This window comes from Sturnira hondurensis, unplaced genomic scaffold (assembly GCF_014824575.4).
Source record: "Sturnira hondurensis isolate 20B ecotype Veracruz unplaced genomic scaffold, ASM1482457v3 Scaffold0014384, whole genome shotgun sequence".
NCBI lineage: Eukaryota > Metazoa > Chordata > Mammalia > Chiroptera > Phyllostomidae > Sturnira > Sturnira hondurensis.
The window spans coordinates 3,612,992-3,629,875 of NW_028087015.1; the positions used below are offsets into that span (position 1 = coordinate 3,612,992).

General features: G+C 37.8%; 1 protein-coding gene across 1 annotated transcript in view; it reads right to left on the bottom strand.

Moving 5' to 3' along the window:
• Positions 1–16,884, bottom strand: part of CWC27 (CWC27 spliceosome associated cyclophilin) — a 181,786-nt gene that overhangs the window by 141,443 nt on the left and 23,459 nt on the right. Inside the window, exons 8-9 of the mRNA XM_037062867.1 lie at positions 1,502–1,581; positions 487–520 (exon numbers count right to left, since the gene is read on the bottom strand). Coding sequence (XP_036918762.1) covers positions 487–520; positions 1,502–1,581 — 114 coding nt within the window. The remainder of the gene's footprint in view (positions 1–486; positions 521–1,501; positions 1,582–16,884) is intronic.

The following is a 16,884-nucleotide window of genomic DNA, read 5'->3' on the forward strand; positions in this document are numbered from 1 at the left end:
GCACACAGATGAGTGGGATTTTACATAAAGTGACAAATGGTTGACTTAAAAAACTTGGTCATTTATATATAAAGGAAATTCTGCCTCCTGTTTTATCAGATTTAAGCTAGTACAACTGATGAAGAAATATCACCACAGCCATGAAAGAGAATCTCCCGAAATGTGTGTAAAGAAAGAATGCTAACTACTATAAATGACTGACACAAGCATTTCCCATACATCATGGATACACACGCATCACTATTTCACCTTTCCACAGAATAAAATAAAACCAGGACATCTGAATTTTGAGTATTCACATAATGTTACATCATAGGGAGAAAAGACAGGCTAGAAACTCATATATAAGATTCCACACACATAGACATACACTGGGAAGAAAATGTTACATCAAAATAAGTGACGTAGTTTTCAAATCTTTCAAATTTTTTCAAAAAAATTTTGCTCTTTAAATTGTTCAAACTATGTTTGTATTAAAATACTCACATCATCTAAATCTCCTGCTGCATCACCTTTTTCACTACAAAAAATAGAAAAAACAATAAATTTTAGCTTCAAAATGAAACTAATAAAATTGTTCAATAACCCCAAAATTTAGAATATTTTGCTGGATTAATAATTCAAAAACGTATTTTAACATTAGGATTTCAGAATGGCATTCAAGAGTAAATGGAAACATACTAAAAATGAGTCATCTTTATAAATGGAACAAGAGGTACTCCATTACCACATATATAAAATCAAGAGAATTAAAAGAAAAAATGCAAGCAATAACCAACAATGCCATTTTTATGAACAAAGGGCAACCGAAAAAACTTTCTTCCACTGGTTTGATGTATTCTGGCTGGTGAAAACAAATCCTTCAAATGCAATGACATTCAGAAGACTGTTTTGGAACAGAATTTCTGAAAATGAGCTAACTGTAGTACAATAGTATTTTAGTCCCCCTTTGAAACACTGGCTGAAAATATCACGTGCAGTTATATGTAACAGTCAGACATCCTCCCTTCTCAAAGAGAGGAACTAAGGTAGTAAGATAATTTTCTGTTAACTCCTGAAAATATGTAAGAACTAATACTCAAAGGACCAGCCAAAAATGAGGCTACTGTTTCACAAACCTCTTCAACTCTGCTTTGTTTATCAATCATACCCACTGGGACAAAAAATGCTTCAAGGAAAAAGTTGGTAAAGCTATTCTGAATTAAACATAAAAACATTCAAGCAGATAGATTCCTACTCTGCAAACTATCCCAAGACTTCAAAGTTTAACATTAATTTCAATTTAATTAGTCGGCCTGAGGCAGACAGCAAGAAGAGGGAGTGACGCTGCTTCTCTCCGCTGTGCTAGCACTTCCACCCACCAACAGTGAAAAAAGGCTTCAACTTTTGGCTGGGCTGAAAAAGTTTGACGTGTGAGAAATGGCTGTTTACTCACAAAGGAAGCTGTAAATTATCTGAGCCAGAAAATAAGAACCTAGGATCACACTAGCACCACACTAACCTTTCAACAACTGGAACAGAACTGAGATGTGGGTCGCCCTTCAGCAAGTCATGGCTGCTTTTGCTTTTCCCCTTCATGCTCTAGAAAGGAATGTGCGACATAATCATGAGTTGGGGAAAACCAGTCTTCCAAAAGGACGGTTAACGAATGCACATGAAATCTAGGGCTGATATAACATGGTTAGCAAAAGAAATGTGTTCCTGAAAATTTCAGTATAAAGTAAAGCTTTATAAATAAGAATCCTACTCTCCCACTGACTGAAAATATTATATTAGAAACACCTTTTTTGCTTTTTAAAATTTAATCTTCATTGCATTTTTTCTATTATCATTTAGTCCCCTTATCCGCTCCCCTCCCAGCAATTACCACACTCTTTTTTATGTCCATGAGACCTTTTTGCTTTTTGCTCAGTCCTTCCACCCCCAACCTCCCCTCCCACACTAGCTGTCAGCCTGCTCTCCATCTGTGACTGTCTGTTTTGCATGTTAGTTCAGTTTATTCATTAGATTCCACATATGAGTGAGATCCTATGGTATTTGTCTTTCTCTGACTGGCCTATTTCATTTAGCACAATGTTCTCCAGGCCCATCCATACTATTGCAAAGGGTAAAATTTTCTTCTTTTTTACAGCCAAGTAGAATTCCATTGTGTAAATGTCCCATAGTTGTTTTATTCACTCATCTACTGATGGACACTTGGGCTGCTTCCATGTCTTGGCTATTGTAAATAACGCTGCAATGAGCATAGGGATGCTTATGTTTTTTCAAATTAGTGTTTTGGGTTTCTTCAGATATATTCCCAGAAGTGGGATCTCTGGGTAAAAAGGCTGGTCCATTTTTAATTTGTAAAAAAGCAGTTATCTCCATACTGCTTTTTAACATACTAACCTGGGAATCCACCAGTCTGGATTCCCACCAAAAATGTACTAGGGTTCCCTTGTCTCCACATCCTCATCAGCACTCGTTTGTTTGTTGATTTATTGATGATAGCCATTCTGACAAGTGTGAGATGGCATTTCATTGTGGCTTAATTTGCATCTCTCTGATGATTAGTGACATTGAGCATCTTTTCAGATGTCTTGGCCATCTGTATGTCCTCTTTGGAGACGTGTCTATTCAGGTCCTTTGCCCATTTTTCAATTGGGTTGTTTGGGGGTTTTGGTGTCAAGTTTTGTACATACTTTATTAATTTTGGATATTAACCTCCTATCAGATATATCAGCAAATATGTTCTCCCACTCTGTAGGCTTTTTATTTTGTTGATGATTTCTTTTGCTGTGCAAAAGTTTTAGGTTTGACGTAGTCCTATTTATTTTTTCTTTTGCTTCCTTTGCCTGCGGAGATAACATCCAACAGAAAATCTCTGAGTAATGTCTGAGATTTTGCTGCTCTTCTAGGATTTTTATGGTTTCAGGTCTAACATTTAAGCCTTTGATCCATTCTGAATTTATTCTTGTGTGTGGTGTAAGATGGTGGTCTAGTTTCATTTTTCAGCACTATCTGTCCAATTTTCCCAACACCATTTACTGGATAAACTATCTTTAGCTCATTGTATGTGCTTGCTTCCTCTATCATATATTTATGGACTATAAAGGTGTAGGTTTATTTCTGGGCTCTCTATTCTGTTCCACAGAGATCTATGTGTGTTTTTATGCTAGTACCAGGCTGTTTTGATTACCATGGCCTTGTAGTATAGTTTGATATTAGGGTCACTATTGCTATGTGGGGCCTTTTGTGGTTCCATATAAACTTTTGAAATATTTGTTCTAGTTCTTTGAAATATGTCATTGAAATCTTGATAGAAATTGTACTGAATCTATAGATTCCTCTGAGTAGTATGAACATTTTAATGTTGTTAATTCTTCCTATCATTAAACATGGTATGTGCTTCCACTTACTTGTATCTTCTTCAATTTCTTTCTTCATTGTTTTATAATTTTCCATGTAAACGTCTTCTACATCCTAGTTAGGTTTATTCCTAGGCATTTTATTCTCTTTGAAGCAATTATGAATGGGATTGTTTTCTTAATTTTCCTGTTAGTTCGTTATTGGCATATAAAAATGCAACTGATTTCCGGAAGTTAATTTTGTATCCTGCTATTTTGCTGAATTCATTTATCAGTTCTAGTAGTTTCTTCGTGGAATTTTTGGGGTTCCCTATGTACAATATTATGTCATTGCAAATAAAGAGAGTTTTACTTCTTCCTTCCCAATTTAGATGCTGTTTATTTTTTCTTCTTCTCTGATTGCTGTGGCTAGAACTTCCATTACTATGTTGAATAAGAGAGGTGAAAGCAGACATCCCTGTCTTGTTCTCAATCTTAAAGGGAATGTTTGTAGTTTTTGCCTAATGAGTATGATGCTGACAGGGGTTTGTCATACATGGCCTTTATTATGTTTAGGTATGTGCCCTCTGTTCCCACCTTGCTGAGAGTTTTCATCATAAATTGGTGCTGGATTTTATCAAATGCTTTTCCTGCATCTATTGATATGATCATGTGGTTTTTACCATTCATTTTGTTTACATAGTCAACCACACTTATTGATGTGAATGTTGTACCATCCTTGCATTCCCAGAATAAATCCCACTTGATCGTGGGGTACGATCTTTTTGATGCATTGCTGTATTTGGCTTGCTAATGTTTTGTTGAAGATTTAAGCATCTGTGTTTATCAGGGATATCAGCCTATAATTTTCTTTCTTTGTAGTGTCTTTACCTGGTTTCAGAATTAGGATAAAACTGGCCTCATAAAATGAGTTTGGAAGCTTTCCCTCCTCTTGCATTTTATGAAATAGTTTGAGACGAAGTACTAGTTCTTCTCGGAATGTTTGTTAAAACTCGCCTGTGAAGCCATCTGGTCTAGGGCTTTTGTTTGTTGAGAGTTTTTTGATTACTGCTTCATATTTCATTAGGTGTAACCTGTCTATTCAGATTCTCTGATTTTCCTGATTTATTTTTGGAAGATTGTATGTCTCTAGGAATTTATCCATTTCGTCCAGGTTGTCCAGTTTGTTGGCATACAATTGTTCATAATATTTTTCTTATAACCCTTTGTACTTCTTTGGAGTCAGTTGTTATTTCTCCTCTTTCATTCCTGATTTTATTTATTTGCGTCCTTTCTCTTTTGTTTTTTCTTGATGAGTCTGGTTAAAGGTTTGTTAATCTTTTAAAAGAAACATCTCTTGGATTTATTTATCTGTTGTGTCATTTTTTACATATTGTATTTTATTTCTGCTCTGATCTTTATTATTTCCTTCCTTCTACTCACTTTGGGCTTTGTTTGTTGTTCTTTTTCAAGTTGCTGTTGGTGAGAAGTTAGATTGTTTATTTGAGCTCTTTCTTCCTTCCTTTTTTTTTGAGATAGGCCTGTAGTGCTATGAATTTCCTTCTTAGGACTGCTTTGCCAATGTCCCACAGATTTTGGATTGCTGTGTCCTCATTTTCAGTTGTTTCAAGGAATCTTTTGATTTCTTCCTTGTTCTCATTATTCACCCATTCATTGTTTAATAACATGTTAATTTATCTTCCATGTCTTTGGTGATTTTCAGGGTTCTTGTGACTGATTTCTAGTTTTGTAGCATTGTGGTCAGAGAAGATGCTTGATATGATTTCAATCTTCTTAAATTTATTGAGACTTGTTCTGTGTCCTAACATTTGGTCTCCCTTAGAAAATGTTCCATGTGCACTTGAAAAGTATGTATTGTCTGCTGCTTTGGGATGAAATGCTCATTTGATGTTGTTGTGTTGTTTAAGGATACTATCTCCTTATTGATTTTCTGCCTGGAAGATCTATCCATTAACATCAATGGGGTGTTAAAACCCCAACTATAACTGTATTTCTGTTGATCTCTCCTTCCTTTATGTCCATCAAGATTTGTTTTACACATTTAGGTGTTCCTGTGTTGGGTGAAGAAATGTTTAGTAGGATTATACAGCAGATATAAGTACTGTTACCTGAGGGTTTTTTTTTTTTTTCTTTTTCCATTTGCACGAAATATCTTTTTTCAACTCTTTGCTTTTAGTATCTTTTGATTTGAGATGGGTTCTTGGATGCAGCATATATATAGATGGGTCTTATTTTCTTATCCATTTGGTTACCTTCTCTCTCTTGGTAGGACCATTTAAGCCACTGACATTTAAGGTGATTATTGATATATACATATGTAGTGCCATTTTATTGTTAGATTGTTTTCCTTTTTTTTTCTTTCTCTCTCTTCTTCTTCTTAAAACATGCCCTTTAACAATTTGTTGTAGTACTGGTTTGATGTTAACAAACTCCTCTAGCTTTTTCCTGTGTGAGAAGGTCCTTATTTCTTCTCCAATTTTAAGTGATAGCCTTGCTGGGTAAAATAGCCTTAGTTGTAGGTCCTTGCTTTTAATCACTTTTAACATTTCAAGCCACTCCTTTCTGGGCTGAAATGTTTCTGTTGAGTAATCAGATACCAGTCTAATTGATGTTCCCTTGTGGGTAACTACCTGCTTTTCTCTTGTGGCTTTTAGGATTCTCTCCTTGTCTTTAAGCCTTGTCATTTTGGTGTAGGCCTCTTTAGGTCCAACTTGTTTGGGACTCTCTGAGCTGCCTGGACTTGTGTGACATTTTCCTTTAGCAGGTTAGGTAAATTTTTGGTCACTATTTCTACAAGTAGGTTCTTGATCCCTTGCTTGCTCTCTTCTCCTTCTGGCATTCCCATGATGCAGATGCTGTTACACTTCATGTTGTCCAAAATATTTCTTTAGCTCTCCTCATTTTTCAGAATTCTTTTTTCCTGTTGTTGCTCTGCCTAGGTGTTTTTTTCTACCTTGTCTTCTAAAACACTGACTCTGTCCTCTGCTTCATCTAATCCACTGTTCATTCCTTCTAGTATATTATGTATTTCAGATATTGCATCCTTTATTTCTGACTGGTTCTTTTTTATGGTTTCGATAAAACCATTTTATGGTTTATATGGTTTTTTTCATGTTGTTGAGTATCCTTATAATCATCACTCTAAACTCTATCTGAAAAATTGCCTGCCTCCATTTCATCTAGTTTTTCTGGAAAATTCTCTTGTTCTTTTATTTGGGGTCTGTTCCTTTGTCTTCCCATTTTGGCTGCTTCTTTGTATTTTCTGCCTTCGTCATTAAACTAATCAATTGTTTGTCTAATCAAACTGTAAACAGCAGCCAGGCTTAAGGGGGGGCAGAGTAATTCCTGCAGGTGGGGGTATTGCTTCCCCCAGGCTGATGCCATTCAGAGGAGAGCTCTGCCGAGGAGACATGGTTCCTGCAGTGTGGGGAATGACTCAGCACAGGGATCCTGGCAGCTGTTTCTTCAGTTCTCTCCCCAGAGCCACCAACCCCAAACTCTTCTCAAGTGTCTTTAGTCCACTCTGCCCTCCCTTTGCTGGATTCCAGGGTAAGTGGCTGCAAATGAGATTTTGTGCGTTAGCCCTTTAAGAGGCTCTCTGCATCTCCAGCAGTTTCTCCCTGGCAGACAGAAACCCACAGCTTTTCACAGTTGGATATTATCTGGGCTCCTTTTTGGCTCTGATGATGTAAGCTGGGGAGTCCAGCTTGGAGTTTAGACCCCGCACTCCTCAGGGGGGAACCCTACAGCTGCTGAAACCTCCCTCCGGAACTTCAGCTGCCACCTGTGGGAGCCCAGCCAGCCCGCTCGCACCTCCACACTCCCTACCAGTCTGGTTGTGGTGGTTACTTCTGTGTCTCTGTGGTTATAAGGCTTCTCTCCAACTTAGGTTTAACTGGTTATGCAGGACAATTTCTCTACAGTTTAGTTGTAATTGCAGATTGGTCCTGGGAGGAAATTAGTGTAGCTTCCACTTACTCCTCTGCCATCTTGGATCTCTAGAAATACCTTTTTCTTTCAAAAAGTGATATATCCTTGAAAATAAGTACTGACTCCTATTTCCAAATGCTAAGTCCTCACTATGATTTACATACAGGTAAACTAATTAATTTTTGGCCCATATACTAAAATTTGAAAGATAAATCACAAGAGTTATTTGAAATAAATGTACACTATTATCCTTCAAATATTCTCTTTATACTACAGAGAATCTCTTCTAAAATGTACCCAAGCAATCAGACGAGTGCACCTACGAGGTACTATTTAACAAAGAGGAAATGCATGTGGAAGAGGCTCTCAGTGACCACATATTTATTAAATGCTTTAATTTCAAAGTTCTTGTTTTCAATAAATTTATATTTTACTAGAGCAACAAGATGTACGAAGAGATAAAAAGTATTACTATAAAATACCCACTACTACTACTATTATTTTTAAGTATATACTTTGTGCCTGGTACTGTGCTACAGGACAGCATTCCTGCCCCATTTCCTCCCCTCTCCAAGTGAAAATATGTAAAGTGGGCACTTTATATATATTTAAAATATATAAATTTAAAATATATAAAATTAGCCGCACTTTATAGGTGGAAAATTTGACTGAGTTTATGTAACTTACTAGAGGTCACGATGCTAGTCACTATTATAGGATCTATGATTTCAATCTAGGTCGGTCTCACAACAGATACCAAAAATGTAAAGGTATCTATTTTTTTTTCCTAGAAGCCCCTATAGACCCAGAACACAGGCCTGGTTTCAGAGCTGCAGACCATCCTATAGACTTCCCCACTGCAGGGAGAAGAACCTTCAAATTTACTCTCCTCCCCTCAACTAAACAAGTAATAGCAAACAATGAAAGTTTCAAGTTAAGGAAGAAATAATAATTTCTATTTATTTTGAAAGAAAATTTTACTTTGAAAAATTCATGACAAAGTATATTAACTGAAATTTTAAAACATTGGATACAGCCCTGGCTGGTGTAGCTCAGTGGATTGAGCGCAGGACTATGAACCAGAGTATCACGGTTCGATTCCCAGTCAGGGCACATGCCTGGGTTGCAGGCCAGTTCCCAGCAGGCCAACTCCTAGCAGGGGAGGCATGAAAGGCAACCATACATTGATATTTCTCCCCTTCTCTCCTTCCCTTCCTCTCTAAAGATAAATAAATAAAATCTTTAAAAAAACAAAACAATAAAAACATTGGATACAGAGAAATGAAACTACCTCTTTCCCTTAAGCCTCATTCACTACTCTCTTTAACATTCTGAGGGCAGCCTCCTAAATTTGGAAGGTATTACCTTGAGGCAAATGTGTGCCTTTTGAAATATACTGCCATTATCAAAATAAGAGGTTTTAAATTTTGTTTTAACATGAAATTCTCCACATTTTAAAATCTAATTAATTAAAACATATTTATAGTCTAGTTTCACAAAACAAAACAAAATTTCTCAATTAATCTAAAGATGCTAGTCATCTGTAGTTTTAAAAGGTTATAATCTGAATTATGTAATTATCGATATTTCTAAATCTATAACCTTATATAAACCAAAGAGTGACAAAAAAGCAAAATATCAACTAATTATCTGATGTTTGTCCAAGTTTGAAAATTGAAAAATAACTTCAAAAATCAGCAAGTGGTATAGTAGAGAGGACACAGGACAAAAACAAGGAGAGCAGTGGGGCCAAATGAGTTTTAAAACCTGATATTCAGTAATTCTATGAGTTTTAGTCTGAAATTTACACCATCTAGGGAAATAGAATGACCTCATCAGACCTCAAAACCCTTGCCTACCAATGGAACTAATTATAATAGCAGCCTTACCTACTTTACAAAAGGGAATTAAATGAGATATATGCAAAATTGTACAAGTAAACATAAAATGACCTAAAACAGAATACAAGTTGAACATCCTGTATTCACGCTTTCCTTCCCTAAAATTTGTTCCTCCTGCGCCTCCAACCATTAACGTTTACCTTCGTCTATTCTAAGAAATATTCCCTGTTTAATTCCCTCCATGGGGCCCCCTCATGGAGTCCCAATGGCAAACACCACAGCCAGAGGAGGCCTCAGCCTCCAGTCCAGCCTCGTAGTTAACAGATCAGAAAATAAGAGCGACACTAATAAATGCCAGGAGGAAGATTGGAAATCAGGTCCCTAGGTTCCCGGTCCATTAGTGAACTATACTATTTCATTTACTAGAACAAGTTAGTTTACCATAATTAATGTTGTTAGTTTAATTAACAAGTTTAAAAAATGGATTCTTGTTTCTCTCCTAAAACTTAAAACAGCCTGTAGGAAAAACAAACTTGTACTAATTTATAATAAGATTCAATAATGGAAAGAACCTGGAAATTAATCTGAATGATCATTACTATTTCAAATTTTAATTAACATCTTTAATTAAATTAGCATAGAAGAATATAATTAAAAGCAATTTCTTTTTTATTTTTCAATTATAATCTACATTCAGTGTTATTTTATATTCATATCAGGTGCACAGCATAATGGTTAGACATTTACGTACCTTACAAAGTGGTCCTCCTGATGTTTTAATCACCCACCTGGCACCATACACAGTACCGTATTATTGACCGTATGCCCTATGCTGTGCTGCGCATGCCCACGACTACTCTGTAATGACCAATTTGTACTTCATACTTCATAATCCCCCCTTTTACCCAACCCCCATCTGGAAACCATCAGTCTGATCAGTTTGATCTCTGCATCTATAAGTCCAGATTCTACTTGGTTTGTTTGTCGAAAGCAATTTTTTGGTTGTTACTTCCCCCATAGCAGACTTAGCATTTTCCAGGCAGTAAACACAAATCGGGAAAGAACTGGAAAAATTCAGAAATAGTCCAAAGAGGGTAAAAATGAATTTAGACACTTTCTCTTAATGCCTACTTTTCTAAATAAACTAGTTTAAGGTTCTTATTTATGCTACCACATACCAATAATTTTGGAGGGAAAACAAACAACATGTATTTTAAGATAATTTTAAACATAATTACATAAAAGCAGCTGGCTAAAGGTTTTAGCTACTGAACAAAATACTGTGTAAAAGTATACTTTGTGAATTCAGTATAAGGAGCTCCCCAGTAAATTCAAAACCACCTGTAAGCAAATCTAAAAATGAACGTCAAAGGGAATATGGGAAAACTGCATTATCATCTAGCACTTCACGCCCAAGAACACAGAGGCAGCGAAACAGTGGTAACCAATATAGCATAGCAGCGGCCCCCAAGTTTTTGGCATCAGGGACTGTTTTTTCTAGGGGCAGGGGACAGAGCTCAGGCCAGCTTTCCTTGTTCGGTTCCTTAGGCCAGGGGACCCCTGGAGGATAGGTCCAAGGAAGGAGGAAGGGAGGGAAGGAGGGATGAACGGTGACAGGGAGGGAGGTCAGCAGGAGGGAGGCAAGGAAGGAAGGGAGGGGCACAGTGGTACGGAGAGGCTATGAAGTATTTTTTCAATGTGATCAAAACATAAATCAGTAGATTTTGAGGAAAGCAGATTAACCATCAAAATGTTGGTGTTCCTCTAATCAGCTGAAAACATTAAGGGCAAAGACTGATGTCTCCCGACTAAAATCAGTTCAGCCTCAAGACTGCAGCACAGAAGCCCCGCCTGAGTTTCTAGCCTGCAGATTTTGGACTCAAGACTGTAACACCAACTCTTTCCGGAGGCTCCACCTTATTTGCCTGCTCCACAAATTTTAGACTTGCCAGCCCCCACCAGCTCATGAACCAATTCCTAAAAATATCTATCAGTCCCAATCTCAATATCTCTCTTTCTCTCTCTCATACATGTATTTGTATAGTTCTGAATATATAGTTGTGTGTACGCAAAACAGTTTTCCTGTATTAATTATTGCATTATTATTCACATAATTGTAAACCTACTTTTTAAATGTATATTTTTATATATTTCTGTTTTGAAAAAGAACACTATTACATTCTGTGACCTTGAGCACAGAACCAGAAAATTTCAATAGTTAAAAAAAATGTCTCGTAGGCCACTTAATCTAGCCTCGCACCCAGTGCAGAAATCTACACATCACTGCTGACCAGCCAACTGGCGTCTCAGCACTGGAAAGGAGCTCATAACCTCACACACAAGAAAATCACTCGGTTTGAAATGGCTTCCACTATTGGACAAGCCTCTCTCTATTCTATGAGTAGTTTCCAAACACCTAACCAACCCTAGTTCTGGCTTCTACAACTAAAAAATGAACTACAAACAATTTCTGTTATTAGGTTACATACAAATAGATTGGTAGGCAGAGTAATGGGCCTCAGAGATGTTCACATCCTAACTCCAGCCCCTGTGAAGGTTTACCTTACAGTAGAAAAGAGGCACTTTGTGGATAAATTAAGGATTTTGAGATGGGCAAATTACCCTAAATTATCAGGGAGAGTCCAATGCAATCACATGAGTCTTTACAAGTGAAAGAGGAGGCGGAAGAGTCTGTTTCAGAATGATGGAGCAGGAGAAAGACTTGACCAGCCACTGCCCACTTTGAAGATGGAGGAAGGGTCCACCTGCCAGGGAATACAAGCAGGCTCTAGAAGCTGGCAAAGGTAGGGTGAGAGATCCTCCCTACAGCCTCTAGCAGGAAGTCAGCCTGGCCAACACCTCGATTTCTAGCCCAGTAAAATCTGTTTCAGACTTCTGACCTTCACAACGGTAAAATACTAAATTTATCTTGCTTCAAGCCACTGAATTCATGGCAATTTGTGATAGTAGAAGTATGAAATTAATATAAATACAGTAATATCTTTTTAAAATTAAATATAAACGAGAAAGATAAGTAAATTAAAGTTTAACGCAGCTTAATGGGGCAAATATTTCATAAACATTTAAAAACTTCTGACAACCTCTGTGCAAATGCCTGGCAGCATGCTCCATGCTAGGCCCACCCCTAACTCTCAACTTTTGGGAAAACATTAATTTCAGGCTCTGGCCAGGTAACTCAGCTGGCTAGAGTGTTGTCCCAATACGCCAAGGTTGTGGTTCGATCCCATCAGGTCAGAGCACGTACAAGAATCAACCAAGGAATGCATAAATAAGTGGAACAACAAACCAATGTTTCTCTCCTCTTCTTTCCCTCAAATCAGTTTACACAAATTAATTTCATAGAATAAATGAGATTAGGGCAAAACGTTTGTGCTTTATTCTCGAAAGTGGTGTATTTGTTTACCAATATAACTTTTTATGAATGAGAAAAAACAGCCTTTCATAACTGGATTGGAAGTAAAAATGTTAACATCTCTTGAAGTGAGACAAATGTGGTGGGTCACTATTGTGAATGTGGCGCAGTTGAACCCTCACTTTAAAATCTAGGTACTGAGATGCTTTTAAGATCGGCCTACTGTGTAGCTTGCCTCATGAAAACTACTTGTCTGGTTGTCGGCTTTCATTTGAAAATATTTTATGACATTTATCTTTAAGTTACACATAGAGAATCAGAATTAAACTTTGAACCTACACAGACACTTGAAAAAAGCTATTATTCAAGAAAGCAACCCACAGGGAGGGAATCTTCCAGTCAACCTTTCAGATATCCAAGGCCTCGCCGGGTCACATTTTCACTCGGGTTTCACCCCCCCACGGCACATCCCGATCCTCAAGCATTTCCCATGTAAGATGGCTCCTGGGGCCAATCTCCCCCTCCACCCTCCCAGCCTCAGAATGTGTCTCGTTTGTCAGTATCCTTCTTAAATGCGTTCAGAACTGAACACAATGTACCCATGTGAGCCCCCAAATGCAAAAAAAGAGTTAAATTCCTTATTCCAAAGACCTTACTCTCAATAACTCAACTAGGGCTTACAGGCTATTAGGTCTGATACGTATTCAGCTGATTTCATTAAACTAAAGTATAGGATTTACAGGTACTCCTATTACATTTCAACTTACTATTTCAAATAATCAGGCACAGATCGACAACAAAGCCCTCTTCGGGAGAAGTATTCAATCAGCTATAAATCCGCCTGACTGTCCTATCTCCCAGATCACATTTCCCCATGTTGTCCACAAGAATATCATGACAGACTCTGACAATGTGCTTTCCTGAATTCAAGATATGTTATTATGACACCCCCCTATCATGCAATCCTATCAAAAAGGAAATGAAGTCAGTCTGGAAAGTCACTTAACCAGAGTCTCAGTTTCCTCTTCTGTAAAGAAAGGCAGTTGGACTAGATCCCTCTGAGCTATAAAATTCTATTATTCTAAAAGAGATTTCTATCAGGTAGTAGAAAGATACCGAAACAAATAACGGAGGAAAGCTAACCCACGTGGGAGAGGCGCCTGGTCCTGAATAAGCGAGTGGGGTGAAGCAGTGTCTGTAACCCCACACTGATAATCCATAAACCAGAGAGGACTCTATCTCATTTCTCCTTTCACATAAGGTAAAGCCTCAATTCAGGATTTACCAATTATTAGCTTGTGATGTTAGACTGGTTCTGGAATAAAGCTTAACACTGGAGTCACTGACAAAAGAAACTTGATAAGCAAGTGAATAATGAAACAATTATTTTCAAGTCCTCTAGAAATAATTAATTTCATGCAAACCACTACAACTGCAAATTGTTCTGAGTCACTGTAAAAGACACTTACTTGACTCTCTTTCTAGTTATATACATTTAAAAACAGTATAGTTAAACTTTAAAAAATACATATTCTATCAGTCATGCTTGTTTAGCAGTCAAGCCAGCCTCCCCTTTCCTTCCCAAGGTTTCATTTGAAGAGTGTTCAGAGTCTGAAGAACAGGACAAAAGCAAAATAAACAAAATGCACTTCCACATCAATTCTCTCTTGAATTGATCTCATGTGCTCTGGAGAAATTTTCTTTCCTCTATACCAGTAAATGTCAATGACTTTTTTGTTGTGGTTCTATCTTGTCAAGCTAAATTTATCTATGACTCCATTATACAAACAGACACAATAGCTAAACCCTGTAGGCCAAAGGTTCTGCACGGTGTGCCAAGACCGACTCACGTGGAGAAGGGTAGGTTCTCCTGGTGAGCCCTGGTGTACAGGACTCCTGGTGTCCAGGAGTACAGGTGTGCACTCACGCTCTCCCAGGCTGCTCAAGCCACCACCGCGGACCCCGAGGGAGAGTTCAGGAAAGGCTCTAGGCCAGTTACACTGAGCTCATGGCTTCCTACCCCGGAAAGCTGAACAGCTGGGGAAGTTTCTCCCCAGCCTTCCAGATCGCTTAAGCATGAGGGTGTTAGTCTCTGCATAACAGTTATGACCATATTAGAGTTTGTTTGATATTCTTTAGCTCTCTGAAAATAAGTTACAAATTAGAACCTGGAGTATATTGTGCACTTTAAAGATGTTTAACTTTCAGAAACATTTTCAGATTGTATAATATATCGATGTAAGGATATCCACAGCCTAATCCTACCACTCTAAATGGTACATACTATCTCCATGTAACAAAGAGAATAATTGAAGATCAGGGGGACTGCGTTATCCAAGGTCACCGAGTACCAGTGGAAAGTGAAGTGTGACGGAAGTTTGCGTGACCTCCAATTCATGCTATTTCTCCTCCAGCGCACTCTCACTGAGAGGACACAAAGTTTACCACCAAGGAGTCCATGGCCAGGAACTCCACGCAATAAGGCAGAAAGAAAAGGGTGCAATGTTTTGGGGCTAAACAATGGGAACACAGTCATACGTTTCTTATGTAAGAAAGCAAAAAGAATGTTTTAAAAAAGAAAATGTAAAGATCACAAGAAAGGCAAAGGTTACTATATTAGAAAAAGAAAAGATTACAAAAAGTGGAAAAGACACTTAGAAAAGATGTTATTATAGGTGTTGAAAATAAATATGAGTTAGACATCCAGAAGTGAGATAGGCAGGGAAAGGAACTCAAGGACACACACACACACACACACACACGGAAAACACAAGGCACTCATGTAAAACAGTGAACAGTTCAGATCTGCCAATGCAGGGTTTCCTACACTTCCCTGACAAGAATTACAGGGAATTCAACAAAAGCACAGCTTCCCAGGTCCCCTCCATTATTGACTCGGATTAAAGAGTCAATTAAAGGTCTGAGATGGGTCTAGGAATTTAATTTTAAAAAAAATACTGTAAGTGGTTTTTATCAGCAGGGAAGTTGAAACAGTATTAGGCTGAAAGGCAGAGTTGGCAAAGGGGAGTCATGAAAGCAGAAGCTTTGGCCTTATTACTATGGTCAGCAGAGCAACTATAACATCTTAGTGAGGTTTCGGGAAGACTATTCCGAGAGACGAGAGGGAAGGAAAGGAGAAGGGAGATGGGAGGCCAGTCTGTAGACAATGGCAGCAGCCGGGGCCAGAGGTAATGAAGGCCTGAGCAAGGGGAGCAGCAAAAGAAATTAAAAGGAAAAAGAGATTTGTGATACATCATGGATGATAAATTGGTAGAACAGTAGAGCTAACTGGTTGTACAGAGTGAAAATAAGAAAAAAAAGTCAGAACTGAATCTAAAATACTTGAGGGGACATTGATACTAAGGAATAGAAAGAAAAGTCACAGGGCAGAGAGAAGTTTAAGGAGAAAGTATAATGAACTAAGCCTTAACCAGGGCTTGGGTAACTAGTGGGATTTTCAAATAGAGAGACGTCCAGTAGGTAGCTAAAGAAAGAAGAGTAAGCCAGCTGGGAGACAAGGATTTGAAATACTGCCATTTGGGACAGCATGGATGGACCTTGAGAACATTATGCTAAGTGAAATAAGTCAGGCAGAAAAAGCTAAGCACCCTACATGAGACAGAAAACTGAAACTTGTAGACACAGACAACAATATAGGGGTTAAGGGGAAAGGGGCCGGGGGGAGTGAAGGGGAAAGAGAGAAAATATGTGGTGACAGAAGATGATTTGACTTTGGGTGGTGGGCACATGATATAATATACAGGTCACATATCATAGAAATCTATGCTTGAAACCTATATGATCCTATTAACTAATGGCACCCCTATAAACTTAGTTAAAATATAAGAGTAATCCAGCCAAGAGATACAGATTTGAGAGCCAAAAACAAACATATGGTAATTTTATCACATACCCACCCTATTAAAGAGTTGGATGAGAAGTATGATGACACCATACTAGGGTTATACTGCTCATCTCCTAAGGGACTATAGATTGCAGTTTTCCTGACAAAGAGAAAAGCATTTACTCAGTCTTTCTCCAGTTAGAAGTGTTTTTCAGGTTTGAGAACAAGCTGGCATTATTTACGATGGTATCCCTTCACATACCAACCTTATAGCAAGCACAAATTGCTTTTGGAGTATCAAATTTACTACATTCAGTGTAAGATAAACATATCTTTTTTAGAACTTTGTGCAACAGTAAGTAGCAGAAGGAAGATAAGCTTTAAACATTTAACACATGCTGTTGTTACAAATAGGGAAAAATTAAACTAATTTCCTAGTAAAGTCAACCTCAAAGTAATTGTGAACAAAACTTACTTTAGACCAGATATTTAATTCAACAAAAAACACTGACAGAGAAACTCCCTTCTCCTGCTCCTGATCTCCAAGGC